Raw genomic sequence first — 26,265 nt, forward strand, 5'->3', positions numbered from 1 at the left:
GCACTTCAGATATTCATTGCTATCGGGATGTTAAGAGCATTCCATGGAATATAACAAAAAGTGTATCTCGAGCCGGTTTCTCAAACTTACCTACCCCACCTTTAAGGAACATTAAAAAAGAAGTCCAGCATTTATTTATTTTCATCTTTGAAAAATATGTTAAAAAAAAGTTAGACACAATAGGATAAAGTCTGTATTATTTTTAATCAGATTATTTTTGGTCAATAGTGTAATTTGAGTCTAGATTGATGGTCATTTTACACAATATGTGTAACATATGTTAAATCTTGCTTTTTGTTTCACTGATTGTTTTATAAATGATTTGTCTCAATGGAAAGGAAAAGAGAACATGAACTCTCTTGAGTCTCATTTAGAGCACGGGGTAGTGTTGCTTTTCAGCCTCTTGTGTTTGAAATTAGCATTACAACAACAGAAACGATCCTGACAACTCCAGGAAAATAACCTGCCAAAATGTTTAGTCACCTTTTTAAAACTCTGTAGAGAAAACTATTTAGATCAGACCTTGAAAGCTATTTACTTTTTTCTCACTTGATTAGAAACATAGGCAAGTGTTGCACTGTGTGACGAAAAAATGTTTTAAATTTGCCAGACTACAAAAAATCTGCAAACTTATTTTGTAACATCACATGTGATTTTTACTGAGTAATTTAGAAAGATGTTCCTGAGAAACCTTCTCAAGTCATTAATACACAGATTATTTTCCTCTAATTTTCCCCTTAGTGCTTCCGTACAAAGCACTTCAGCAAAAACAGTACATTTCTCCCGAGGAAGGTGTGACCTTCTTGTTAAATGTGTCATCTTGTCACCGCTTCTTTGATTTATACGACACCATGTGTCACAAAACCAATAACCGACCCTCCATGGCCTCGCCTGCAGTCTTTTTCAGATCGCCGTTTGGCCTTTTGCTCCGCAGCGTGCTAGGATGCCACTTTAACATTGCTTGCTATTTTGAAATCAGACGTGAGTGCAGCCTCCTCCTCTTTTTGTTCTCCCAACGGACAGAAGAGGGGCTTTGACCTTGAGGGATTCTTTACATGTCTGAGCAATGTGTTGGCTGTTAAGGACACAGCATCACACACACGTAGATACACACCAATATCTCCTCTGTAGACATGCTCAACAGCCATCTTGACGCCACTTAAACCTCTCAGCTTATTCACTTCAGTGTGTAGTCCACTGCTCACACCCCGGCCTCTCCTGTGTGAGTGTTCGCAGCAGCGCTCCTGCCAAGCGTGTCTGTCACATTAATAGCTGGTATGTTGGAGATTAGCACACCATCACACTCTGACTCAGAGGATGACAGAGGCTTTGTATAGATTTTGTATTTAGTGCTCGTAGTTGGCTGCGGGACCTTACAGACATTTGACACCACACAGGACCACATGCGCGTTAGCAGCCACACGCTCCACATGCTCTGCTGTATTACAGGACTTAAACAAATAATGTCATCTCAGCTAAGTTTCTGAATTGTTGGCATGAAGTCTGACAATTTTCCAAAAGTGCAGTGATTTACTTGTGTAAGATTTTTTTGTAACGCTTCAAGGTTTTCAGACTAATCGAATTATTTATTTTTTGTCTATCACCATGTTGTCAATCTCTTAGAGCCTTAACATTCTAAATGTGAGTTTTGAGGGTGATATGTGATGCTAAAGTGGGGCAGCCAAATACAGTCAGTCAAGATAACACCCCCAAAATATCCCTCTGTGTTGTTCCCTGGTTAATAAAGTTATTTTAAGATTTTCTACCTGGGAAAAAGGAAATAAAAGTATAATTATTTAGATTCTTTACAAGGAAATAGATAATGAAAATATATGATGTTTTTTCCTTTTGAGTTTGATTCTGTTGACGTTTAATTAAAGTAAACATGAAGTGGCCTTGACACTGCGCTGCACGTGGTGTTTGTGGCTCGGTTTAACCCTGTGTGTCGTAAAAGTCAGAGTTGTTAACCCACAGCTGTCTGAGACTCAGAGTGAAGCCGCTGATGGACTGGTTTGTTCCTCTTTCTCCAGGTATGGGACACTAATGTCATGAAGGAGCCACTAAAGCTGGGGACCACGACAATCCAAGACTCTTCCTTTGACTTTGTCTTAAGAACCAAAAAATGACCACCCCAGAGGGACCCCCAGAAAACGGAAGGACAGGAGACACGCTGTCCACGCACTGTACCGAAACAGCATCATATTTTTGTACGGTTGCCACGTGTAGTGCCTTTGCACAATGATTTTTGCTTTCGAAAAGAAACAAAATGCTGTGAAATTTGGACATTTGTAATTACTATTACTAATTACTCTATACGATCCTGCCAGGAAGAAAAAAAACCTAATTAAATTTAGATTTATGTGTTGTTCTCCATGCCGACGGTTGATAGAAACGGAGTAGATGAGTTAAAAGTTTCCACATTCCAAAGAGATGGTTGAAATCCGTTCTCTCCCTCCCACAGTTCATTTTCCATCTCCTATTTTATTTATATTTAAAGCAAAAGCTTCACACATTGCTATTTTATTCAACGTTCACCAGTTCAGGATAGAAATATAAGCACTTGTAGATTTTAGCTGATCTCACTTTTATTATGTCTTACCAATAGTGCAGCAATGGTCTGAGTAATATATGTTAGCACATGTGATGTTTTGAATATCATACTGTATCTTATATAACATCTTTATACTCGCAACAAAAGGTATTTTTTGCTTATTTTGTATTCACCAACAAGGCAGTTAATTTCGGTGGTGATAGGAGTGTTGAATATTCAGAAGGCCATTATGACTTTTATTATCCTTCGTGTCATTTTATTTATGTTTTAATGTGTTTTGTCCTTTTCTATAATTCTAGCTGTTTTTGTAGCTTTTGTACCTGTTTGATCACTTTAAAATCTTCAAACATTCCTCCTTAAGAAGCAGCTGCACACGGTGCCTTCGCTGTAGGTTTTACAATGTAGGAAATCGGCATTCCAACCCACTTTTTTTTTTATCTACCTTAACTTCCACTAACTTCTCTATTGCATCTATGCACACTCTTATGCTCAGCGATCATTGAGGGCATACGAAGTAAAATCAGGGTGCCTAAGCATATAGCAAGAAACTAGTACAATGCAAGGATATTTACCACTATGTAAGTCTTCTGGCATATGATTGCAATGGAAACATTTATGACAGCTGAGGTACAGTACATGATAGCCTCAAAGCAACGCCGTATAATATTAAGACTTGTGATTTCTCCTGCTTATCTTTCACTTACATGGTCTTAAGTAGCACATTCCCTTTTATAGTTTTTGCGCGGCACAAGCTTTGATAATATTAACGATTTGCCGGGGCATTAAATTGATGTTACTGCTCAAAAGTGTGACAATCACATTCCATGGCTCCTGAAAAGAGCAGGGGAGCTTGACCAAAACATTTTCAAGCGTGATTTAATGTGACATTTATGTTGTTGTTGTTTTTTTAAATACAGTGGTTTCATAATGCCGTACTGTTTTCGTTTTTTACAACCTTTGTGTCCATTTTATGTTTTTTAAAGTTCTTCCATGTTTAACCAGACACTTGTTTGTGTAGCGCGAAGCCTATGCAAAACACACTATCTGTAGCCTCTCTAAACACTCCCAATGTCATACAAGTGGGCAGTTTCCAACTGGATGAATGTTTTAAACATTGTACGCTTCACTCAAAAACAGCAATAAAGACATTGAGGTATTCCACATGGTTAAGTTTCCTTCCATCATTTTACTAAGACTGCATTATATACTGAAAAGACCTATTTGGTTTAAGGTTGTGCTATTGTTAACTCCTTCATATTTAGCATATAGGTAGTATGTCTCAAGATCATCATATGTTTCTCGCTGTCAACTTCTCATCAGCTCAGAAAAACTGCTTTGTGATGGTGCATCTCAACTTGATCCAAGAGGATTTTAAAGTAGTTAAATTTGCTTTCAAAGTAGGAGAATTGACTCAACCCTTAAAGAAACATATCATCCCTCAGTTTATTACAAATATTCAACAGTTGTAGATGCAGGGATTTTTATTGAGAGCAAAGGGCTACACAGCTCTAATCCGTAAAGTAACAAACTGTAAAATGTAGTGTAGTACTGTAGCCTACTCAGAAACTTTCATTCATTTTCAAAACTACCCTATCATTGGCTGATAGGATAGTTTTGAAATGTGTGTTTTTATTCCACTTTCCTGGACTGGGCCACAACAATTCTCTGTGTCAGGTGCCTTAAGGTCCTGAAAACAACGCTATGCCATCCTAAATAAATCTTTAGTGATAAAAAATGGTAGGCATTGATTGACTGTAACCCTGCTGCATTCTGATTGGCTGTCCACAGGTGCTGTCGTTGTTTGCGCTAATTAGCAGAAGTTAGTGTTTCTGAAAGACGGATACTGCGGTCATGGGACTAAACAAAGTGTTGCACACCAGCCGCGGGATACTTTTTATAAAACAAACCTCTGGTAAAATAATATAAATGTAATGGGGAGCGGTTGTTCGTGAAAACATGGCTAACTGCTAATGTCGAAGAGGAGGACGCTTCTCGGCTGCACTTTACGTGGGGAATTGAGCAGTACATTGAGGTAAGTGTGGGATTATCACCTGAGTGGGAAATGTGAAAAAAGAGTCAAGTATGTTTTGTAATATGTGGTAGAATACTTTGGTTTTCTGAGCTAGCTAACTGTGTTAATGTGGCTAAGTTTAATTGAGAGTTAACTGGATGTCAAAGGGAGTATATAGACTTGTGTAAAAAAAAAAAAATGACCATTTTCTTATTTACTTTCTTATGAAATAACTTACTATCAAGACAATTTCAAAATATGAGTTCATTTTCAGCATTTTTTGGTGCCAAATACAATATGTTTTTCCCTGCAAGTTAGACAAAATATATTACATACACGAAAAGTATGAATGTTACAAAAACACAACATGTTTTATTCTTCTGCTGCCTTCAGGTGCTGTCAGGAATTATGTAACAATCAGTGTGTTGCGGGCCCTTTCTACTGTACATAGCCTACTTCGACCTCAGCAACACATAGCGTCTCTCTGCCAGTTTAATTTCAAAGAAAATCAACAACATTGTACCAACTACTCAATGATTTTTCGAGATTATTTTATCGTCAACTGAACAATACCGTGAGGTGGAGTTTGTATTTCCAATGTCAGTCCTCGAATGTAGCAGTTTACAAGGTGCCCTTAAAGGCAGCATTCCTATCCAGGTGTAACTCATCAACTGCCTCCAACAATAGAACTGACAATCCCAACCAATCACGGAGGAGATATGTAGTCACATGATGGACAGGGCTGTATTAAGTGTGCTTATGGTTGTGAGAGGATGATTGAACTTGTCTTTGTCTGGATTTCAAAGTACCAGAACTGAATTTGCTGCCAATCCCATCTCTTCCTCAGGGATAATCGGGAGGTAAGACGTGTGCATGACCTCTGGGTGCTTGACAACAAAAAGGTCAACTCAAATGTATTTTGAATTGATATTGAATTTAGTTAATACTAAGCAGCTTTTAACAAATTGATATATTTGACAAAAAGTGAATGATTTTAACAAGGTCACGCATGCTGATTTCAATTGCCCCTACTGTATGTAGATTTGATGATGGCTTTTCTTCAGAATCTGAGCAGTACACATGCTGATTTAAAGGTGCTAAGCTTGCCCCTGAGATGCTGTGTTGGTAGCATGCTTTGGGCTTTGACTTAATGCTGCCTAATGCTGAAACCAGCACCCGCAGCATTCCTGCCGCTGTGGTATTTTCCTTTTCTACCCAGACGGGGACTGACCGCACGCATTAAAGCAAATACACGTTTAATACCTCTGCCATGACAACCCTCATACACTGTGCATTCTTTCTGGGTTTCCAGTCACTTTAACCAGATGGCATTCTTCACTTTCTCCTCTTCGAATGTCTCTTTCCTGATCCTTTTGTGATGTCAACTGCTCAATGTGAAGACGCAAGAAACAGCCACACAGGGAAGCTAGGCACCATGATGTTGGATATGTTGGCAGATTTGAAACAGAAGCATGACTTTGGGCGGTAACCATATACAGCAGAGGTGTAAATATGGCATGCAGAGGCTGAATGTGCAGCTGGCCCTTTGAAACGACTTGGAACGAAAGAATGGGATTGTAGCCAGGCAGGAGGAGGGAGTGTGGAACTTTCTACATCGCACCCATTCAACATGTATTTCAAATAATTAAACTCAATACTTAATATGTTTAAGTAGCAAGTCACCCTCCTGAGATGCATTGTAAAAAATGTTCCCCATGCAGCTGACCTAACCGTGGTGACATAAATAGCCTGTCTGAATAAGCACATTGGTTTACTGCGAGTATGGAGAGGTGAGCCAAACTCATTGTCTGGAGGAGAAGCTCCACACCTGTTCAAACGCACATATATTTATTCTTAAAAATAGATCTCCCTCAGCCTTCTGACAGCGGTTTTTATGATCTCGTTATTCCAAAACACGTGGAAACAATCGTAGGGTTGTTGTCCAAGGCTGACATGTAACTGATATATTTATATATATATAGGGACTTTTAAGATGCCAGTTGAATCAATCCCTGTAACCTTGAAACAGACATTCTGTTTGGAGGTCGACTCCTCAAGTAAACTCCTTTAATGACCTTTAAGTTGTTAAAATCTGTTTTAAAGAGGACACATTATGGGCATTTCCATGTTCATATTAGTATGTTGTGCCTCTACATGCTTTAATGTTCAAAAAGCTCTTTATTTTCCTCATACTGCCTGTGCTGCAGCACCTCTTTTCACCCTCTGTCTGAAACCAGAGCCCAGTCTGCTCTGATTGGTTACAGGGTCTCCGCGGGGTCTTAAAAAGTATTAAAAGTTGATAAATCAATTTAGCGAAAATGAAGGCTATTAAATGGCATTTTCCAAGGTATTAAATGTTGTAGCTTGTTTTCAATAAGTATATCAATTGTCCAAAGAGGTTGTATTCTACAGTTTGCCTGAATGTAATCATTGCGTAGGTGTGTAGTGTGATTCTGTGTAGTTTATTTATGGCATCCCGTTGGATTTGACGTCATCTGAACAGGACATCGCACGCTCACTGCTTGATAGCGCGCGAAGGTCCGTTTACGCCGGTTGTTAAACAACATCGTTATGGGGAAATGCAAGTTTGCGTCCAAATGGTTGGAAGATAAGGAGGAAGGACAATCAATACTGTATATAGTAAAGTGTGTCGCCAATGTAACCGGTTAAAACTCAAATTGGCGATGAGGTCTTAAAATGTATGGAAAGGGTCTTAAAAAGGGTCTTAAAAGGTATTACATTTGACTTCAGGATTCCTGCATATACCCTGGGTTAGCTGGCCGGCTCTGTTGTGATTGGTCAACCGTTTAAAGATGTCCCTCATTAGCCTACCACGTACAATGTGTTGGATCGTAGCCAATAGAAGCGGAAGTGTTATATAGTGATGTCATTAAGTTACACAAGTGAACAAATGCGTTTCAGGCAGAGTATGTGTGGAGTTCTCTGGGCGAACTTTGGGATTGTAGCCTTTGCAGACCATTTACATGCACACAAACACACAACAGGAAAGTGAAAACACCCCCAAAACCTTAAAAGGGCCCCTTTAAACAGCATGAATCAGAAAAAGGATAATGTGCATGAATATCAGACTTGTTATGATGGACATGTCTCGCAGCGTACCACTCCAGAGCCTTTTGAGCACCTGGAACATTGTTTAGGAGTGAACATATCTGAGCCAGCATGAAATGTTCGGCTTCAGAGGCGCTCGGTCCGGGTGGTTTCAGCGCTGCTCAGACTCCAGCCGGCTGCATTGAGCGCAGCCAACAGGAAATGGCTGAGGATTAGCCTGGAGCTGTTCAAAGCCTCTGCTCTGTGCCCATGGTTGAATCATTTTCAATTCTACAATTGCTCCAATCTTTCAACATGTAGCCGAGGTTTTGGTTTAGTTGTTTGCACAAAGGTGCTGAAAGGAGAATAAAAGAAGAGAGATAGAAACCATCTGTCCGAGGGAAAGGAATCTCAGGGGTGGTAAAAACACCGCAGTCGATAAGACAAGGGGAATATATCAAGAAGATAAAAGATACAAAACATGGCAAGAAGAACATTAAAAAATAAACATAACCAGATGTGTATGTGTGAGAGTCACTTATAAAACTTATTTTACTATCTCAAAACAAGGACTTCATCTTTTCTGTATGCCAAAGTGGTGATTCTTTGTTTGCTTTCCCTCTTTGATGCAGGTCATTGGAGTTGAAGATGTCCGGAGAAGAAGAAGTCGTGGAGGAGATGCTGTAAGTTACATCCATTGCATTTAAGTAGCGTCTCTAGTGTTTTAAGTAGAATCTACTCACAGATCTGAGCACCCGATAGCTGTAAAGGTTCACAGCAACATCTCTTTTCTTTTGCAGGGAGGAAGGTAAGTAAGCCTTTGAGAGCATTCAGTGTTTTTTTGAAAGCAGAATGTCACTTTCAAGCGTGTGTAGCTAGACGTAGCTGACCTTATTATGTCTGCTCAGAGGAAGAAGCCCAGCAGGAGGAAGGTAAAGCTTCTGCACGGCTTCATGCGTGTGCCTTGTTTACCGTCTGCTGTCTGATCAGATCATATGTTGTGTGCATGCTGTGTAATGTGTGGTAGAAGTCTGTGCTTTGGTTTTTGATGGGAGACGACAGGTTTTCCATCGTCATTGACTGGTATACTGTGTTTTTATAGTGCGTGTGCTTTCTGTTTGATCCTGACACTTCATTTGTCAGCTTCCTGTGAAACAGTAACTTATTAACTGAATTATCTGCAATGTTTGATTCATAAATCTTTCAAATTGTGATCTGACAAAAGTTGCATGGAAAGTTTTCTGAAGTCGCTGCCAAGTGAAGTCTTGGCTCGCTCTGATGTAATTGTGTATATGCTTATAGGATTGCATTCAAGATATTTAACGTATGCCAGAATCTGGTCAAAGAAGCTTTGTGATATTTCTTGGTAAAGGAAAAAGCGTTTGAGCATAAGTGCTGGAAAGTACATTATCTTTAAACATTTTATCCTTTAGTTTGTGTGTTTCCATTTGAATATAATACTTCATACCTTTAGCCCTCTACATTTCAGAAGGAGTATTTACTCCACGTTGGACATTAAGCGGACAATACTTGTGGGCTTTTACTAAAGTAGGATTTTCATTAGTTTTGAATTGCCACTTAAACTTGAGAAAGGACCCCTTTACCTGTTCCACCGCTGTGTAGTGTTTGATAAATATAATTGGAAATGTGAAAGCTGAACCAAAATGTGGATTAGATGATTCCTGTTACAGCTCACAGGCTCATCATCTGATCCCAGATCAGTTTAGCTCAGTCAGACACCAGCAATAGATTCAGTTCTTCCCAAGAGACGATATCACAAAGCTCAGAGTCTGACCATCGACCCATCAATCCATACTTTGTTCACTCAGTCATGAATCCAACAAGAGAAGGTTTGCATGACTTACCTTTGTCAGTAAATCTTTAATTTAAATGTACACACATCTGGCATATTGTTGTTTTTCCAAGAATAGCATAACTTGGCTTTATTACTTGTTGTTATATAGTTGTGGAAGTTGAAGTAGAAGAAGCTGCACCTGAAGTAGAAGGTAATTGTCCTCTTTAAATATGACTATGCACCATACTGTCTGTTTTATAGCACGTTATAATATGATAGTATAATAATAGTTTGTGTAGCTCTGCTTGTACCATCATGAATCTGACATGCATTGCATACTCTTTTATCATTTGAACACAGACTCTTGTGCTCATCTGCTCATTACCGACTCTTTTCCTACCTCATTTAATCCTAAACCATTAATTTCCCTGTTTGAATATTAGCTTTTGTATCTTCAGTCTTTGCTAATCACTGAATACATTTGTGAAGAATTTGACATCCACTTAGACAAATGTACCGTTTGCATGCAAGTAAAACCCAGCCCAAAACCCATTTTAGCATATTTAATTTAATGGGATTTTCTAAAACGTTTTAACACCTTGTTATTTTTATTAAACCAACATTTCTAATTATATAATTGACAGAAATGTTATCTTATATAATGTCCACTGTAAACATCTAATCATATTTTCACTATTTCACACCACCATAGAAGTTCCTACGGCAGAAGGAAATGACATTTTATGTTCTAATGTACCATATAATATCCATCTTTCAATGGTCCAATCTTTGTCATGAACATTTACTAATAAACGTTTCTCTTTTTCTTGCTTTTATTATACATGCAACTGATTTCCTCCACAAAGAGCCTGCAGAAGAAGGTAAAGCACACTCTGCAGCTCCAATACATATATTATGTCAAGGTTCAAGGCTTTTATTAGTCATACAGTGTAGTTGTTATGACGATGAAAATCTTAGGTCACAGGCTCCTCCAGCAGTGCAACACGATAAAACACTTCTTGTATGGCACACCCCTATAATCTTTATCAGTGTGTTTTGTCCCTCTTGTATTCGCTGTTTGTCATGAACATGTACTAATGAACTTTTTCTCTTTTTCTTGCTTCTTTATTCTAACAACGTATTCCTCCCAAAGAGCCTGCAGAAGAAGGTACAGCACCCTGCCTCTGTTAGACCTGCATGTTAGTGTGACTGAACATCACTCTGTGTGCCTCCACCATGTGCACAGTGCTTTAGTCGGGGCAAGACAACCTTAGTGCGGAGGGGAACAGTTTCAATCTCTTTCAATTCCTTATAAATCCATAAGAGGCGTAATATTATTCCTCATGCCTAATACTTATTCTGTTAATGTACTTTTCCAAAGAAATGCCTCCTTTGTGCAAAAGTAAACAAAGCTTTCATGCCTTGAAACGCCTAGAGCACTAAAATCCACCCAGAATGACAAAGCAAAGAGATATTCTTTAGACTTTAAAGAAGTTTTTCATATCAAAATATAAGAAGTAGAGGTCTAACCTGAGTGGAATAGTGTTTTCAAACAAACTACATGTATTAGTCCTCTGCAGCCGATGCACTAACATGTCCTTTTGTCCTTCCTGTAGAGGCTCCAGCTGCAGATGAAGGTACTGTAACTCAGATGTTTGTTAAATAAACACCATCATCAAAACATTAGTTTGTTCTTCTTTTGGTAACTGTGATTCTCCTTTTTTTTATAATAGATGAATCCAAACCCAAACCCCAAAAGTAAGTCTTTTTGTTTTGAATCTAAATACATGAACAGATTCTGGATGAACCTGTCATCTAAATATCTGTTTGTAACCCTGACATATTGTTTTAGGTTAATGGCTCCAGTGTTGACTGTGCCCAAGATCCCAGAGGGAGGAGACAAAGTGGACTTTGATGTAAATGATGACTCCATTTTCATTTACATACAATTGTTATTTCTTTGTAGTGACGTGTCTGATTGTTATTTGACTGTCTGAGTTTCTACAAATAGGTCTCATTTGAGTTTGCCTAGAATCTAGATATTTGGCTCCATCTCTTATAATCTAGAGGCGAAATTATTATAGTACTTTTATAGGACTTACCCTTATTTGTAATGCAGTCACTCGAGGTCCTCAATAGTATGCAATACAAGCTGTGTGTGTGCGCAGGACATCCACAGGAAGCGTCTTGAGAAGGATCTGACGGAGCTGCAGTCTCTGATCGAGGCCCACTTCATCCAGAGGAAGAACGACGAGGCCGAGCTCCTCGCTCTCGTCAACAGGATCGTAAGTCTCCCAGGAGAGCGTGACGATCACTGGAGTGATGCAGCACCCGGCAAACAATAACTGTGTGTGTGTGTGTGTGTGTGAGAGCAGGAGAAGCGTCGCACAGAGAGGGCTGAGCAGAAGAGGGTCCGGGACGAGCAGGAGAAGGACAGGCAGATTCGTATTGCTGTGAGTCCCCGCTAATCACTTTTTATTTCAGAACATTACCCAACATATGATACATTAAGAGCGTCCAAATGACACTATAGTTTCTTCTTGCTTCATAAATACAATGTTGGTGTCAGGCGTGTGTGTGTGTGTGTGTGTGTGTGTGTGTCCTGCTGGGAATCCGCTCTGTGATTATATGTTATCCTACACAACAGAGCGCAGATACTCTTGATGCTTTCTCTATCTTTTTCATTTGTGCTTTGACAGATAAACATACTGCCCCCTGGTGCTTTCAGTATACTCTAGTTTACTGATAAGGAGTTACACAACAGCCGTGTGCAGCTTCAGCTCAAAAACACAGATGTTGATCAACTTGAAGTGTTTGCTTTGGGGGCTCAAAGAATAGAAATAAATCAAAAGTGATGGTAACCGCTCATCAGCTGCCATCAAAACTACTGATCGCCATGGCATATTAGCTCCTTGTTTTGGCTTTATGCTACATTTACTGTCACTGTTATCATAATGCCTTTTCCAGTAAAGCAATACAACATTGAAATTCACTCGATAATAAAACTTCTCCAGATTTGTATACTTGTTATGATGCTATAAAGGTGGTTAAACAAAAACTAAACTCTGAAAATGTACTTAGAGAACCACAACTGTTCTGTAAATACCATACGCATCCTGTGTCTTAGTACATACTAGTTAATATGTATTAATGTTATTACTTTTGTTCACCTGCCCGGGGATGAAAGAGCTATCGGCTGTATCCCTGTATGATACTCTATTCAACTTATACATTAAATACATGTACATTTATTTATGTCTGTCCAACAGGACGAAAAGGAGAGGAAGGAACTGGAAGACGCGCGTAAGAAGCATGATGGGGACGCCAAGAAGAAGAAGGCTCTGACCAACATGACTCATCAGTATGCTGGTGTCCAACAGAGGGTCAGTCATCACGTACAAATACACAGGAAACTGTTTCTCAAAAGAGATGAAATGTAGACAACCACTGTTACCTCGATCATAAATATGATGCACTATAATCAATAGGATCCGATACAGACTTCATGGCTTCTTCGATATTATCTTTTTCTTGTATTCTCTCATTTGATCAATTCTCCTCCACCACAGGATGGAAAGAAGGGAGCGAAAAAGCAGACGGAGAGAGAGAAGAAGAAGAAGATCCTGGCAGACAGGAGGAAGCCTCTCACCATCGACCATCTCAGCGATGAGAAAGTCAAGTAAGGATGCTATGTTTTATTTGATTTGAAGTTATTATCCATAGGCTAAGAGTTTTACAGTTTTGATGTTGGCTTTTAGTTTTCTGTTACTGAATGTATGTATTGTTTGGTCTAAAGGGAGAAGGCCAATGAGATGTGGCAGTGGCTGTTCACTCTGGAGTCAGAGAAGTTTGACCTCAGCGAGAAACTGAAGAAACAGAAATATGACGTAAGTACTTTGCCTCAGGTTGTTCATGTGAAAACTGCAGGAAAAACCTACTTTTAAAGCAACAATGTGTATGTGAAGTGAAATCTGGTTAGGAAAGTTATTCAATATTTTTAAAGGATTATTAATACAATTCACAAAAGTTAGTGTTTTTGCTTATAAATAGGCAGATGTTAGGTTGTAAATGATTTAAATTAAATCAATCTACCTTAAAAGTTACCATCTACCAAAAATATACTCACTACTCAATGTACTATGTGAAAGTAGAGCATGCGGATAAAATGCTAATGACAAACATTGCACATGAATAGCAAACAGCCTTCAGCCCTGGAAAAGCCTCAGAATAGGGACGCTGGTATGTATCGCTGCTCTTCAGTGCAGGGCTGTCCTGAGGGCATCTATCTAAAATGAATGTGGCTTGACTTCCAGATCAATGTATTCCAGACCAGAATCAATGAGCAGCAGAAGTTGTGAGTAACTGATAATGAGTAGTGTGAGCCTCTCGGTTGTGTGTAGTCTTGCTGCCCGTGTGTTGAAGGGCCACACACACACCAAGCTTCGGACAGGGGAGAACAACTCAGTCACAAAGAAGGTGAAACTAAAAGTCTGTGTTGACGATGAACCGCAATGTGGTTGTTGAATACCGTGGGAGAAGTCAGATATTCGTTTTACTTCAGACAGGCAGTTTAAAAATGATCAGCTGATCTGGGCAGACTAGAGGTGAGTCAGTGGAACTTCTCTTGCCCAGCTGAGCTCTTCTTCAGGGTCTCAGGGTCCGCTCTTTGGCTCAGCTGGTGCCGAATGTTTCTGCTGTCGCTCCTTTTGCTGAGCCAGTCCTCCATGTTTGCCCCCCCCCCCCAACAGGTCAATCTGCTCCAGCATCGCGTCGAGGACAGTCAGAGGTAAGTAGAAGACACCATACTCTCAGCTCATACCAGTGCTGAAAGTATCTCTACTGATAGAGTAGTTGTTTTGTCTTCATTTAAAGAGCCTTGGGTAATGTTGAGATTTATAATGTGTTGCATAATCTCTTGCAAACCAAGGCCTTTTAACCTCACATCATCCTACTTGATGTAAAGTGGGAACATGTGACGCAGTTTTCTCACATTTTCTATGGCTGTTAACAAGTATCATTTAAATTGTGAGTTTGACTTGTTTTATGCTGTATGCCATAACAAAGTCATCAAAATATTAGAGTGTGTTAGAAAACATTCCTAGCAAAGCATGTTAAAATAAAAAGTAACAGTATATTGAAAAAGGTCATGGTCTCCCCTGGAAAAGAAAGTAGAAAGCAATCTTTCATAAGGTTTGCCATACTGTATTGGCTTCTTAACCTGCTTCATCTGAACTCTTTTAAACGGATTTGTATAACATTATTAAACGCTCCGTTATGCATGTCGATCTTTTTAGGCAGAAGAAAAAGTTATGATTAGTTGTGATTCAGGTAAAAAAAAGTCAACTTCCTGCTTCCAAGGCTAATATCTGGTAGGTTAAGGTGGTTTGGGAAGTTACACAAAATAATAACAAAGGTAAGTGCTGTTGAGTGAAACTAGTGTTGTGCCCTTTTCTAATGGCATGATGCTTTCCTGTCTGTCCTCCCCTCGTTATGTTTCAGTTTCAGGGCCAGTGTATTTAGAGGGTTACGTTGGCTGAAGCGAAATTGAATATCGTAATACAATGTTTACATTAACTTAAATGTCCCCCTGGGATAATGATATACAAATGCAGCGGGTCTACTGTGTTTGTCAGCCAAACGATACTCTGGGTGTTTCTCAATGTCAAGGAAGGATGCTCCAGAGCCACTATTTCAAGGATGCTACGTCATCGAGTCCCGCCGAAGGACTGTTCCAATGTCCAGGCTCCTTGGAATTCTACCGAGCCCGGCGTCCTTCGTAGCGAGAAATTTCGAGGCTGCACATGTGTATCCTCCGCGGTCTTAAAATCCCCACAATGCTTTGCGCACGGACCAATTTCCAAATCTTTGGCGGAAATCGCACTCCATTTAAGGCGGGGCCTCGCATATGACGCACACCTGTTCCACCATTCTTTGTTTTCCGAGGCTAGGAAGGATTCTTGCCTCGCTTCTGAAGGAAGTGACTCGGAAGACATGTCCTACTAAGGAAGCGTCCTCGACATTGAGAAACACCCACTGGCTCTAGATGTAATGTTACCTGAAGGCCACCGTAGTTCTTGAGTTTGTAAAACTGACTGATTCTGTTTGATTCCACAGCGCCAAAGGAAGAGGAAAGGGGGGCAAGGGCCGGCTGAGGTAGACTCAAACACCAGCAGCTCTCCAAGGAAGCGTCGGAAAATAAGCAGCAGTATTCACTTTGGTGACAATGGTGTACGCTTAAACAAAGAATGTGTGCTTTTGAGCTTAACATTGTTAACTAGTGGATATATTTATCTTACCAATCCCCATACTTGTCAGTTAAATAAAGCAATTGAAACAATCTTTGCAATTAAATACCTTATTCTGCAAACATACACAAAGAATCACAGTGCACCATACATTTCACATGTAGGCAGATATGTAAACATGACAGGACTTACCGCAGCAAGCAGTGCTCGACATCCTTTTTAAATAACACATTAATAAATAAAAGCTTCTGGTGGCAAAATAGTGACAGGATGATGGGCTTTCTATACAAGTACAGTGTCGGGACAACAGTGCAGAAAATAAAGTGATGCAGGACTAACATCTAGTGAACTGATCCCTGCTGGTTACATTATGACTTGAGGTTTCATGGTTTCTGACAGCTACTCCTGTATGAAACTGTTACAGATGGGGAGATAAATGTTTTACTTTTCTTATATAACCTAGAACTGGAAAGGTTACCTTAGTGCAGTGGAGGCAACAAACTGAAAGTACCTTTGCTGCACTCCAGAAACCGTGGGTGGCAACTGCAGTAACTAACAGAAGCAGCGCATTTTCACATATTCTAGACAACACTGAGCATTTTAAATAAACGATTAACTTACATTTCTTTCTGTTGGCTTGTAAGCCGAGGAGACCTACTTTGAGCAGGGATCAGAACAGTGCATTATCATGGTTACTAATCCAAACTTCATGTTCAGACACGATGAGGAGAAACCAGGTTCAGCTGCCTCGGTTCACTCTTCACCACAGATGTGTTTCCCTGATCTCAGCAATCACCTGGCTGGCTTTTTGCAATGCCTGTGGACAAAGTAAATAAAAAACAATGAAATGACTGATAAAGGAACCACTTTATGAAACACATGACACCATGGAGGGTACGGGGAGTGTATATTACCTGTAGCATGTCGGCAGCCTCCTTGCGCCGCTGAGCCATGTCCTCTGACTCAGTGAGCAGCTCGTTGAGGAGGCCCAATTTATACAGCTGGCCTACCAGCTCGCTCTGGAGGCTGTCCTTCACATGGTTCACCAGGAAGTGCATCACTGCTTTGGGCACACTGCGAGGGAGAAACGGAGCCAACAGATGGTTGACAACCAGGAGGCAAGAAGGCCGGCTGATTGTGTTCTCCCCCAGATGGATGGGGGGGGGGGGGGCCGAGGTCTGACCCTACAGGTGGCTGGGCCTGTCTAAGTACAAGCTATAAAATACATGCAATTAAAAGTAGCTCTAGTGTGGGGCTACACTCCGAGAAAATGGCTAATTAAAATAAATGTTGTAGGATATAAAAAGAGAATCCAAAGCAACATGTAGGTAGTGAACCAATTCTTGTTTTTCAGACATGGTTAGTTATTGTTATTAGTTTTTTATATGATGGCTTCAAAGCTACAAATACAACCAATATAAAGAAAAGGAAATAGCTGGCAACATTTTATATTTGTCCTATTGTAAATTACGGTATTTTCTTTAAGGTGCTGACCTCTTCAAATATTACGACAGAGACTCAAAGTTTACCTTCAAAAACCATCATAAACTTTTGAATGTTAAGAATTGAGTACAGCCCTACTAGTTTCATCCGTTAACCACTGGTGTTGGTGTTTTTATGGGATTTCTCTACAACAGAAACCAATCCCCAGACTTCTGAGGAGCGAGTTGGCCTACCTGTCCTGGATATTCTTGCGAACGATGAGGAAGTAAGACTTGATGAGGCGTTCGATGACCTCACAGTCCCGCTGCTCACGTGACGACAGCTTCCTGGCAGCTGGCACAGGCTGTGGGGGGCGGGGGGGGAGACGGTGTTTTTAGTAATGTTACCTGCAAAATATCTTTCATCGTGAGACATGTTGATAGGGTTGTGTTTAGTTACCACATCCAGCAGGTTGACAGCTCCTCTAAGGGGGCTTCCAGGTCTGGAGCTGGGGGCTTCGTCTCCTTTCTTCAGCATCCCCCTCCAGTTCCCTGTGCCGTCCTGCTCCCCCTGGGGCCCGGCTGACGGGGCCTGAGGAGCAAAACAAAAAACGATAAGAACAACAGACATCACCTCACCCACCCAGGCCACCAACTTATGGTATTAGCATAATGACAGGTTCATATGCAATAATGCAAACACAGGGCAAACAGGCACAAACGATTATAAGCTAAACTCTGAAGACCGAGCAGAGTACAGCCAGTAATTGTCATCATTCTTCACAATGCTGCGCTGAGCAGAAATGCTAACATTAGCATGCTCATATTCTCATGACAACACTAGAAGGCTGGTGTAATGCCAAGGTACATCAACAATCTTGGTTTAGCGTTTCAAGCTAATGTTAGCCAATTAGCATTGAATACAGAGTAGCTAAGGCATCAGAGAGGCTACAAGTTTTACATGTAAATGACGGTATATCTAGAGTTAAGGGGTTTTAGAGTTATTACAATTCATCCTGAGGGAAGAAATGTATGGCAGTCCCTTCAGTTGTTGAGACATTTAAATTAAAAAAAAAGCTAACTTTATGGTCTTGCAAGAGAGAAAATCAGAGGTTCACCAAGGCAAGTGGGTTTTGTCCTACTTGGCCACCATGAATGAGAAACATTTCATGGCAATCTATTTAATGAATAGCTGTGGAGATATTTCAGTCTGGAATAAAGCGTAGACTGATATTGCCATCCCTCTAATAAAGATTGCTCTGTAAGAGCATCATTTAGAAGAGAGACCCCTGGCCTGTTTTGGCATCGTGGCTGGTGTTCTCCCATTGCAAAATGTTCTCTAGTTAAACCTAATAATCATTTGAGAGAAAGTGTCATAATTGGAATCTAAATGATTGGGTTATGGCCAAAAATGTGTTTTGTGAGGTCGGTAGATGTTTGTGTCAATAATGAAGAGAAAATCCCTGCAGGCGTTTTGTGAGACATCACGTTCATGAGAACGGGATGGACGAACAACACCTAAACACAACGCCTCCGGCCGCAGCAGAGGAGGCGATTAAAGGTTAAGAGGAGGAAACAAAAGGAGAGGAAGGCATTTTCTGTCAGACAGGTGGAGCAGCTTTGGGGACACACACTCTGCAGGAACACAGCGGTGGTTAGAGCACACAGGCTGGGGGGGCAACACAGCGCACAGCACACAGAGCAGAGTGCATGCCAGCAGCAGCCCATGCTCATCCATCCATGCTCCACCAGCGAGCTGCGCCCACCTTGGCCCCCTCCATGTCTGCTCCACCCGCAGGAGGCTCGCCAGGAGCCCCAGAGAGGCCAGCCGGGCCCCTGCCAGCAGACTAGCAGGAAGAAGAAAGCAGGAGAGGAGAGAGAGAGAGGAGAGAAGCGATGAGGAGAAGTGGAGAGAGAGGAGAGGAGGCTGGCAGTGGAAAGCCTCTCTGAGGGAGATGTGGGATGAAATAGCTCAGTGGAAACTATCTGAGGCATCGGGATCGCAGGTCCTCATCCTGTGATTAACACCGCACTAGTCCCATTTAACTCAAGTATTAGACCAGCTGAGCTGCTGATAAATGATCAAATAAGGATGTTTCTTTTACCTTGTCCCTGGGCACTGCAGAGGGCAGCTCTCTCATCCTGTTTCTCCTTTCCTCCTAAAAAGCACATGTTGCAAATTATTATTATTATTAAGTCATCCTAAATCTTAAAGAAAAGTTCTTCTGATTATTCTGCTCCTTCCAAAAAATATATTTGTGTGTACCTATCTGCTATTTTGAATGATTTCCTAAATATCCAAAATGACCTACAATAACCTTTCCCACATCCCTTTGGAGGTAAAGAAAGGCCTGTAATAATTCAACTCTGAAATGTAAATTTGAATTTAGAGAAATGTAGAAACCAAATTATAATATGAAATATTCTAATTGAAACAATTTGTACTAAGGAATTTAAATCAATATAACGTTTGAATTCTCAAAGTATATTTTGTTGACTTTTTTAATTTGGTAAATGTTTTATTAATGAATGAATACAAGCTACTTTAATTCTACTGACTACCTTTTTAACATTGTCTGTAACATTTTCAAAATAGTTGAAATCAGGTTTTCAGAAACGTTGTCGGAAAAGGCAGAAGGTCAACTTTTTTGCTATAATTGTAGTTGGGTTTGTTTCTTTTGCTTACAAGCAAACAGATGAAATGACATCTATTGCTTTTTAAATATACCTACAAATATTGACATAGAACTCAAGGCCTAAAAATAACACCATGTTTCCACCTCTCCTCTCCTCTTCATTAAGAAAAAAGATGGTGTATGTTGGAGGGTTTAGTTGAGTACCCACCTCTATGTTATTGTTCATGATCCCACAGGCGTCTGCAAAGTCTGGGTGTTTGGTGTTGATGTAGGCCAGCTCTATGGCCACCAGGTTATGAACCTGAGAGAGAAGAGAGCAAACGTCAGGAGTCATTCAGCGTCTCGTGAAACTCTGCAGCTGACAGAAAGATGAAGCTACCATGTCGTTGGTGATGGGCAGCCTCTTCCTCAGGAGGGAGGTGACGACTTCCACTATGGCCTCGTGCAGCTTCGGGAACCTCTGCAGCTCCTGGAGGACGAGACATGATGAGTGAGTGTGAGTGTGAGTGTGAGTGTGTGTGGTGTGTGTGTGTGTGTGTGTGTGTGTGTGTGTGTGAGTGTGTGTGTGTGTGTGTGTGTGTGTGTGAGAGAGGAGCAGAGCTGCTGACCTGGGTGCTGTAGTTGCTGCAGTGCTGGATGATCCTCTGCATCTCCTCGTGGACCAGCTCCACGCAGCGCAGGCTGGGCTCCTCCAGACGCTTCACCTGCTTCTTCACCAGCAGCTCGAAGGAGATCTCCGGCACAAACAGGGACGGACGCGGGCCCTGGGGGAGGGGGGGGGGGGGGGGGGGGGGGGCTCAGGTTAGCAATACTTAGCTAGAGAGGAGTAGTAATGTATTATGCCCCATATATCTGGATCTGCAGGTCCTCTGCAACTCTAACTACTTTTAAATCCAGGCTTAGGACTTTTATTTCTGCCGCTGCTTTTAATTGAACTATATCTTACATGCAGTGTAACTTTTATTCATGTATTTTATACCTGTGTTTTTCTATATTAGCTTTTTTCATGTATATTTTATGCTCTTTGCTTTTTAATGACTGTTTTTAAATCATTCTATACTTAGATTCTGCTGCACTATTTCTTAATGCTCTTAATGTTTTCATTTTTGTAAAGCACTTTGAATTGAATTGTGTTGAAAGCCATATAAATAAATGTGCCTTGCCTAGAGCAACTTGTGTAAAGCTTTTCTATGTGCTTCCTTCACTAAACTGCACTAATGATGTCACAGTTATGGGATAGCGCAGCATGCTCACTGTTGCGTTCCTGATGGCGGTCAGGATGTCGATGGTGCCGAGTCCTCCCAGAGGATCCACCGACTCCAATGTCCGGCCAAAAGTCTCGTGGAATATGTAACAAATCCTGGCTCCGCCGCACCTGAAAAATATCAGCGAGGGGGGGGGTAAGCTGTGATGTGAACCCCGCGGCCCCCTCTCCTGTCAGCTCTTCCTCTGTGCGTGCCTCAACTCATAAGCTGAATCATATTAAATGATGAAACCAATGCAGTTGTTTTGCACATTGCTTCCCCCCACTCTGCTGGATTCACAGCGCCCCCCAGTGGCCGAGCGGAGGTACTCACAGCTCGGCCGTCTCGATGTACTTGGCCGTGCCTTCGATGGTGTTGCAGTACTCCGCGGCGAACTTGGTGATGAGCTGCAGCAGCGTGGAGCTCTGGTCCTCCACCGGCTCCCCGTAGCTGCTCAGCAGGGACTGGTACTGGGAGGCCAGCACGTTGATCCGGGCCTTCAGCTCGGGGAGGCAGTCTCTGATGTGATGCATCAGCAACCTGACAGGAAGGAGGAGGGCAGACGCTTCAGGAACTGTGTCAAATTATATGAGCTGTGATTGGTCAAGCTAAACGAATGAAAGACAACGCCAACATAACTTAGAACGACCGCCTGAGGAGATCAGGGCAAACTGTCTGCTCTTTTAAATCTCTTTTTTGAAATTATTTAATGTGTTTTTATTTGTGGTTTTTACTTCTGTTTGTTTTACTTTCTGTTTTATTTAATGTTTATTATTTAAATGTTGTTTTGATTATGTGAAGGCACTTTGTAACTCTGTTTGAAAGGGGCTAAATAAATAAACGGTATTATCTTAAAAAGGAACAGTTCACACCCAAATCAAATTAAAGTAGAAAGGACATTTTTCTCTATGAAATTCCATCTAGTTTTATCATATTGGAAAGAAGGCAGACATTTCTCCAAGCCACGGCAACTCACACTTACCGATGTCAACTGACAAATAGAACTTTCCTAGTCCTAGTGAAAGCTCATATATACAGCGTTTCTATATATCTGTTTCTGTTTCTTTATACACATGTACAATTTGTCATAGTAATATTTGGATCTTTTTACCTGTTGAGGGTTCTGGCCAGGTATTTGGTTCCGTTCCTGCTGGCGAGAGACGGATATTTCTTCTGCAGGAAAGCATGTTCGTCCCGAATGGCGTCGGCCACAGACTTCTTATTGTTGATGTCCAGCTGGCTCCTGAATTTTTAAATACAATAACACGTCAACAAACAATCCTTTGCCACAAAGGGTATCAAAAAAGAAATGTGAAGGAATGAATGGAGCCATTAATATATCATATCTTAAGTTGCCTGATGTACTGTGTATCATCATATTGTCTCTTATTCATTAAACTCAACCCAATGACAATGGATTTAAATATTTTATAATATAGAAACATCCCACGCTGAATTCCTTTATCACTGTCAATCCAAAAATATACATATTGACATCCAGCATTACATATGCATTATAGATGACCTTACAGTCTCTTGTGTCTGTTATGAGTGGTGGATTATATCAAAGTGTTTTCAGTACAGTAAGTCGTTTCCTGACCTGTTGACCACTCCAATGAGTCCCAGTTTCACAGGAATGACTCGGCCCATGAGCACGTCCATAGCGTCGGTGCCGGCGTCCATCAGGTCCAGCTTGGTCACCACAGCCAGGGTCCTCCTGCCTGGAGAGCAGAGGGGGGGCAGGATATTTAACATAGGTAAAAGCATTAATACTACAGTGTAGAAATATGAGGTTACAAGTAAAACCCTGCAGTAATTGTTTTGCTTAAGTAAAAGTACAAAAGTAGATACTTCCAAAACTAAAAGTATTCATTATGCAGAACTTTGTATTATATTACTGGATTATATGAGTGATGCATTAATGTGTTCATTTAAATCTTGTAGATAGTAAAGGTTAAACTAACTTTAATGACTTTTTATAGGGGATCTTAATCCAAAAGTATTTATACTTTGTATTAATAATCTGAATCTGCAAAGTAACTAATAACTAATTTTGTCGAAGTTAATGTAGTGATAACAGAGACGAAGCATAAAGTATTATAAAATGGAAATAATCAAGTAAAGTACAAGTGCCTTACAACTATACTTACAGTAAGAACATTGTGTGAGTACATTTACTTTCTAGCACTACTAGAGAATTGAACATCACATACATTTACAATACAATTAATTTAACATTTGCTGTTTTAGTCTCAATTAATGGTAAAAAAGTCAGCGATTAAGTTTTATTCACCCACCAAAAATGAGGTTTTTATAAAGGTATTTATAAAAGCTTATAGTAATTTCTCCCTTCCAGCTTCCCTTACCGTCGGGGTCGACCTCGCGGGCGACCTTCAGAGCCTCCGAGGTGGCCATGTCGGTGTTGGCCGCAGAGACAGCCAGGATGATGCAGTTGGGGTTGGAGATGTGCTTCAGGATTAGATCTTTTATCTGAAGCTCAATGTCATTAGGCTGATCACCCACGGGCACCTACAGGGGTCAATACCAATTAAGAAGAAAAGACACAGTAAATCTCAATTGGATGTATCACAAACGACAGCGGGGGGGATTTCTCAAATGAAGTCATGTTCAACCAGACGAGGACAAAATCAGAGCCTGCTCACACTGTGACAGCATGTGGTTAGGAAGCATCAAGACACAGTTACTAAATCCCTGCGGTCACGAAATATCAAATACACAGACTGTAGCATGGAAATGAACACCAGTGGTTGTATCTGGTATATCTTGTAGTCGTTTAGTGTTGTAGAACAAATTTCCCCGGGGGGGTACGAGATGATTAAAGCCTCGTCATGGGGAGTAGGAAGTACAGCATGCGTTACCTTAGTGATGCCAGGCAGATCCACCAGCGTGAGGTTGACAACGTGAGGAGAGAATATCTTCAGATGAATGGGATCATCGCTGATCCCCTGCAGAGGGACAGGAAGAGAAGACGTGTTCTGAGTGTTTAAAAGCTCAGCACTCCATCACAGGGCATATCAAAAGATTTTTTAAATGCTTTTTGGCAGACTTGGCCATTTTGGGTTTTTTCTACTGGCTGTCAAATCTGATGATAGCATCGAGAGGTTTTATTTATTCATATTTTCATCTTTAGGTATCCACGATAGCCCCCGTTTGTGCCTCTTATGTATTGTAGAAGTTGAGCCAGAAAAGTGAGCAACCCAATTAATTTTTCCTACTGTTATATGATACCTGTTATATGATAAGGGCCTTGTTTTGTACTGAAAACAATCAGTTTTTTTTTTTTTTTTTTAAATGTACAGGACTCAACATCCATGAATGAGCCTTATATGCAAACTGAACTAACTTTAAGACACATTGTTTATAGATAATAATGGAGAGAGGAAAACTCTCCAGCTCCAAACGTTCTCCTCTCCTTTGTAGCTACTTTGGTTAGCTTCTTTTTAGGAACATCCACCACCCACAAACAAATCCAGACACGGCTTCCATTCTCACAGCCCAGCTGCCACTCATTCACCCTAATCATCACCATAGCCTGCCCCCCTCCCCACCTCTCTCTTCCTCTACCTATGAAAGGCAGACTGATTTCCCTCTGCAGCCCCAGCACTGCCCTCAATAGGAGCTGCTCCTTATTGCAGGGTGAAAGTAACATTTACCTCATGCTTGATGTATCTGAGTGACGTACTACATTTGTTTCCCATCAACAGTACTGACTGCGGTTGAGACACCAACATTTCGGGTTCCTTATTTAACAGTATAGATGTAAAGCCTTCTCACCTTATTAGTCCCCGATATTCGCTCCGTTTCATTTTCTATTTCTTGCCTGATTTCTTCAAAATCTGTGAAGATCTGCAAAAAGAAAAAAAAGAAACAGCATAAATAGAAGCAAAGGTAAAGAGAACTTATTAAATATTGTGCATCATAAAAATATATACCTGATTTTTTGTGTGCAGAAATTTGCCCCACTCTTCACCTTCTCTACCTATGAGAGAATCAAACAGTATGTGTTACAGTTGTAGCGTAGAATTCTCAATTGTGGAAAAGGTGTTAGCTATAACAACACCAAAGACAACTACTAAGGCTAAGAAAGCACGGCTAACAGAAGCAATGGACACCTTACAGTGACAGGTTGGTGACTAAAGCAGCTGGAAACACAAATGTAGCGTAGAAAAGGAGGTAGCGGCACTAAGAAGCTAATCCAGGTTATTTGGAATAAACCTGTACAATGCACCTTTGTAAAGGCACAGTGCTTTTTTTCACTCTCTGGCATCTGCAAATGATAAGAAACACAATCACAAAAACAGAACTTTAAAACCAGTGCAGGTTCACTGAGCACCTGCAAATGATATAACTTAAACAAACTGGACACAAAAAAAACAATAGGCTTGTTCCTGGAAGCAAAATCAAAAGACAATGTGTGACTATGGTCCAATTGGTCTAAGACACTGCTGACAGAGGGATTTCAGGGCTTACCATCTTCATGTTTCCTGGCATCTCCAGGTTCTACATGGACCAGTTGGAGGATGAGAGGCCGCCTGGTGACGACGCCGGTCCCCCGAGGAAGAAGGTCCCGGCCCACCAGGCTCTCCAGCACCGAGCTCTTACCACTGCTCTGTAGACAGAAAACAGATACACACAGGTTAGATGAATAATGAACCAATGACAACTTCTCCTTCAGATTTAACACACCACTATAGCCCTGATATAGAATAGATAGAATTGGAGGGATGAAACCCTCTTTAATAGTCACACATGCAGAGCACACAGCACACACAGTGACATGTGTTCTCTGCATTTAAATAAATGCACCTGTTTTTAATACAAATAATAACCTGGTGTTGGCTAACAGGGGCTTGGTTGTGGATGAGGCTCTAAAAATAGCACTGATTAAATATGATTAAAATAGATTTCTGCCAGTGCCAGTGCACACTTTGAAAATGAATAAATACAGTCATCATGCATATGTCGACAAAGGCCTCAATATATTTACTTCACTGTTAACTATTGCTCTAAAAATTACAATATCTCTTGTAATAATGTTATATTTAACTGTGCATGCATTATGGTATAGCATGGTTCTCTTGCTAGCATGCACACATGCACACAGTCATTTTTACCTGAGTCCCTACAACTGCTATCTGCGGCAGCTGTATGATATCCGCCCCCACTGTGTTGAAAACATCTTGCAGCTTGTTTATTACGGGAATAAGAGCCTCCATGCTCGCGGTTTATGAGTAAAATTAATAAACCTAGCTAATTTCGTGATGGAGCCAAAGTCATTCAATGTCCCACTGAC

General features: G+C 40.8%; 3 protein-coding genes across 19 annotated transcripts in view; 2 read left to right on the top strand and 1 right to left on the bottom strand.

The window, feature by feature from the left end:
- cald1a (caldesmon 1a) overlaps window positions 1-3,717 on the top strand; it is a 49,426-nt gene extending 45,709 nt beyond the window's left edge. For all 7 annotated transcript variants that reach the window (XR_004555973.1, XM_034131584.1, XM_034131586.1 and 4 more), the window contains one exon: window positions 2,031-3,717. Coding sequence is in view for 6 of the 7 variants with exons in the window: in XM_034131584.1 (XP_033987475.1) it covers window positions 2,031-2,044 (14 nt within the window). In the remaining variant the exon portion in view is untranslated. The remainder of the gene's footprint in view (window positions 1-2,030) is intronic.
- A 703-nt stretch (window positions 3,718-4,420) lies between these two features.
- Window positions 4,421-15,885, top strand: tnnt2e (troponin T2e, cardiac). 10 transcript variants are annotated; one of them, XM_034131602.1, is made up of 16 exons: window positions 4,421-4,583; window positions 8,243-8,293; window positions 8,411-8,418; window positions 9,575-9,616; window positions 10,272-10,286; window positions 10,559-10,573; window positions 11,022-11,042; window positions 11,139-11,163; window positions 11,258-11,321; window positions 11,574-11,690; window positions 11,781-11,858; window positions 12,675-12,788; window positions 12,975-13,084; window positions 13,202-13,292; window positions 13,719-13,759; window positions 15,520-15,651. In XM_034131602.1, exons 1-16 carry the CDS (start codon window positions 4,522-4,524, stop codon window positions 15,560-15,562), a joined length of 897 nt encoding a protein of 298 aa, XP_033987493.1. In that variant the 5' UTR covers window positions 4,421-4,521; the 3' UTR covers window positions 15,563-15,651. The 10 variants fall into 10 exon arrangements, with proteins under 10 accessions (XP_033987493.1, XP_033987494.1, XP_033987484.1 ...); XM_034131603.1 differs by lacking the exon at window positions 13,719-13,759 and adding an exon at window positions 14,154-14,191; XM_034131593.1 differs by lacking the exon at window positions 13,719-13,759 and having other exon boundaries at window positions 4,422-4,583; window positions 15,520-15,885.
- Window positions 15,745-26,255, bottom strand: LOC117483312 (dynamin-1-like protein). Of its 2 annotated transcripts, XM_034131591.1 has the most exons (19): window positions 26,087-26,255; window positions 25,443-25,581; window positions 24,905-24,951; window positions 24,747-24,818; window positions 23,831-23,917; window positions 23,318-23,480; window positions 22,552-22,672; window positions 22,063-22,194; window positions 21,285-21,491; window positions 20,962-21,082; window positions 20,316-20,471; window positions 20,087-20,176; window positions 19,916-20,008; window positions 19,177-19,230; window positions 18,838-18,918; window positions 17,532-17,663; window positions 17,327-17,436; window positions 16,565-16,724; window positions 15,745-16,467 (listed from the first exon to the last, which is right to left on the bottom strand). In XM_034131591.1, the coding sequence occupies exons 1-19, from the start codon at window positions 26,186-26,188 to the stop codon at window positions 16,411-16,413; spliced, it is 2,124 nt and encodes a 707-aa protein (XP_033987482.1). In that variant the 5' UTR covers window positions 26,189-26,255; the 3' UTR covers window positions 15,745-16,410. The 2 variants fall into 2 exon arrangements, with proteins under 2 accessions (XP_033987482.1, XP_033987483.1); XM_034131592.1 differs by lacking the exon at window positions 18,838-18,918.
- Between the last annotated feature and the right edge of the window lie 10 nt (window positions 26,256-26,265).

This window comes from Trematomus bernacchii, unplaced genomic scaffold (genome assembly GCF_902827165.1).
Source record: "Trematomus bernacchii unplaced genomic scaffold, fTreBer1.1, whole genome shotgun sequence".
Taxonomy (NCBI): domain Eukaryota; kingdom Metazoa; phylum Chordata; class Actinopteri; order Perciformes; family Nototheniidae; genus Trematomus; species Trematomus bernacchii.

Bases quoted from the DNA above. Each gene is read 5' to 3' on its own strand.
- tnnt2e (XM_034131593.1), top strand. From the start codon at position 4,522: ATGTCGAAGAGGAGGACGCTTCTCGGCTGCACTTTACGTGGGGAATTG. The intron at 11,859-12,674 runs GTGAGTCCCCGC...TCTGTCCAACAG, and splicing joins ACAGGCAGATTCGTATTGCT to GACGAAAAGGAGAGGAAGGA. The intron at 13,085-13,201 runs GTAAGGATGCTA...TTTGGTCTAAAG, and splicing joins CTCAGCGATGAGAAAGTCAA to GGAGAAGGCCAATGAGATGT.
- LOC117483312 (XM_034131591.1), bottom strand. From the start codon at position 26,188: ATGGAGGCTCTTATTCCCGTAATAAACAAGCTGCAAGATGTTTTCAAC. The intron at 25,582-26,086 runs GTAAAAATGACT...TTCTGTCTACAG, and splicing joins TAGCAGTTGTAGGGACTCAG to AGCAGTGGTAAGAGCTCGGT. The intron at 24,819-24,904 runs GTATATATTTTT...TTCTTTTTGCAG, and splicing joins TTCTGCACACAAAAAATCAG to ATCTTCACAGATTTTGAAGA.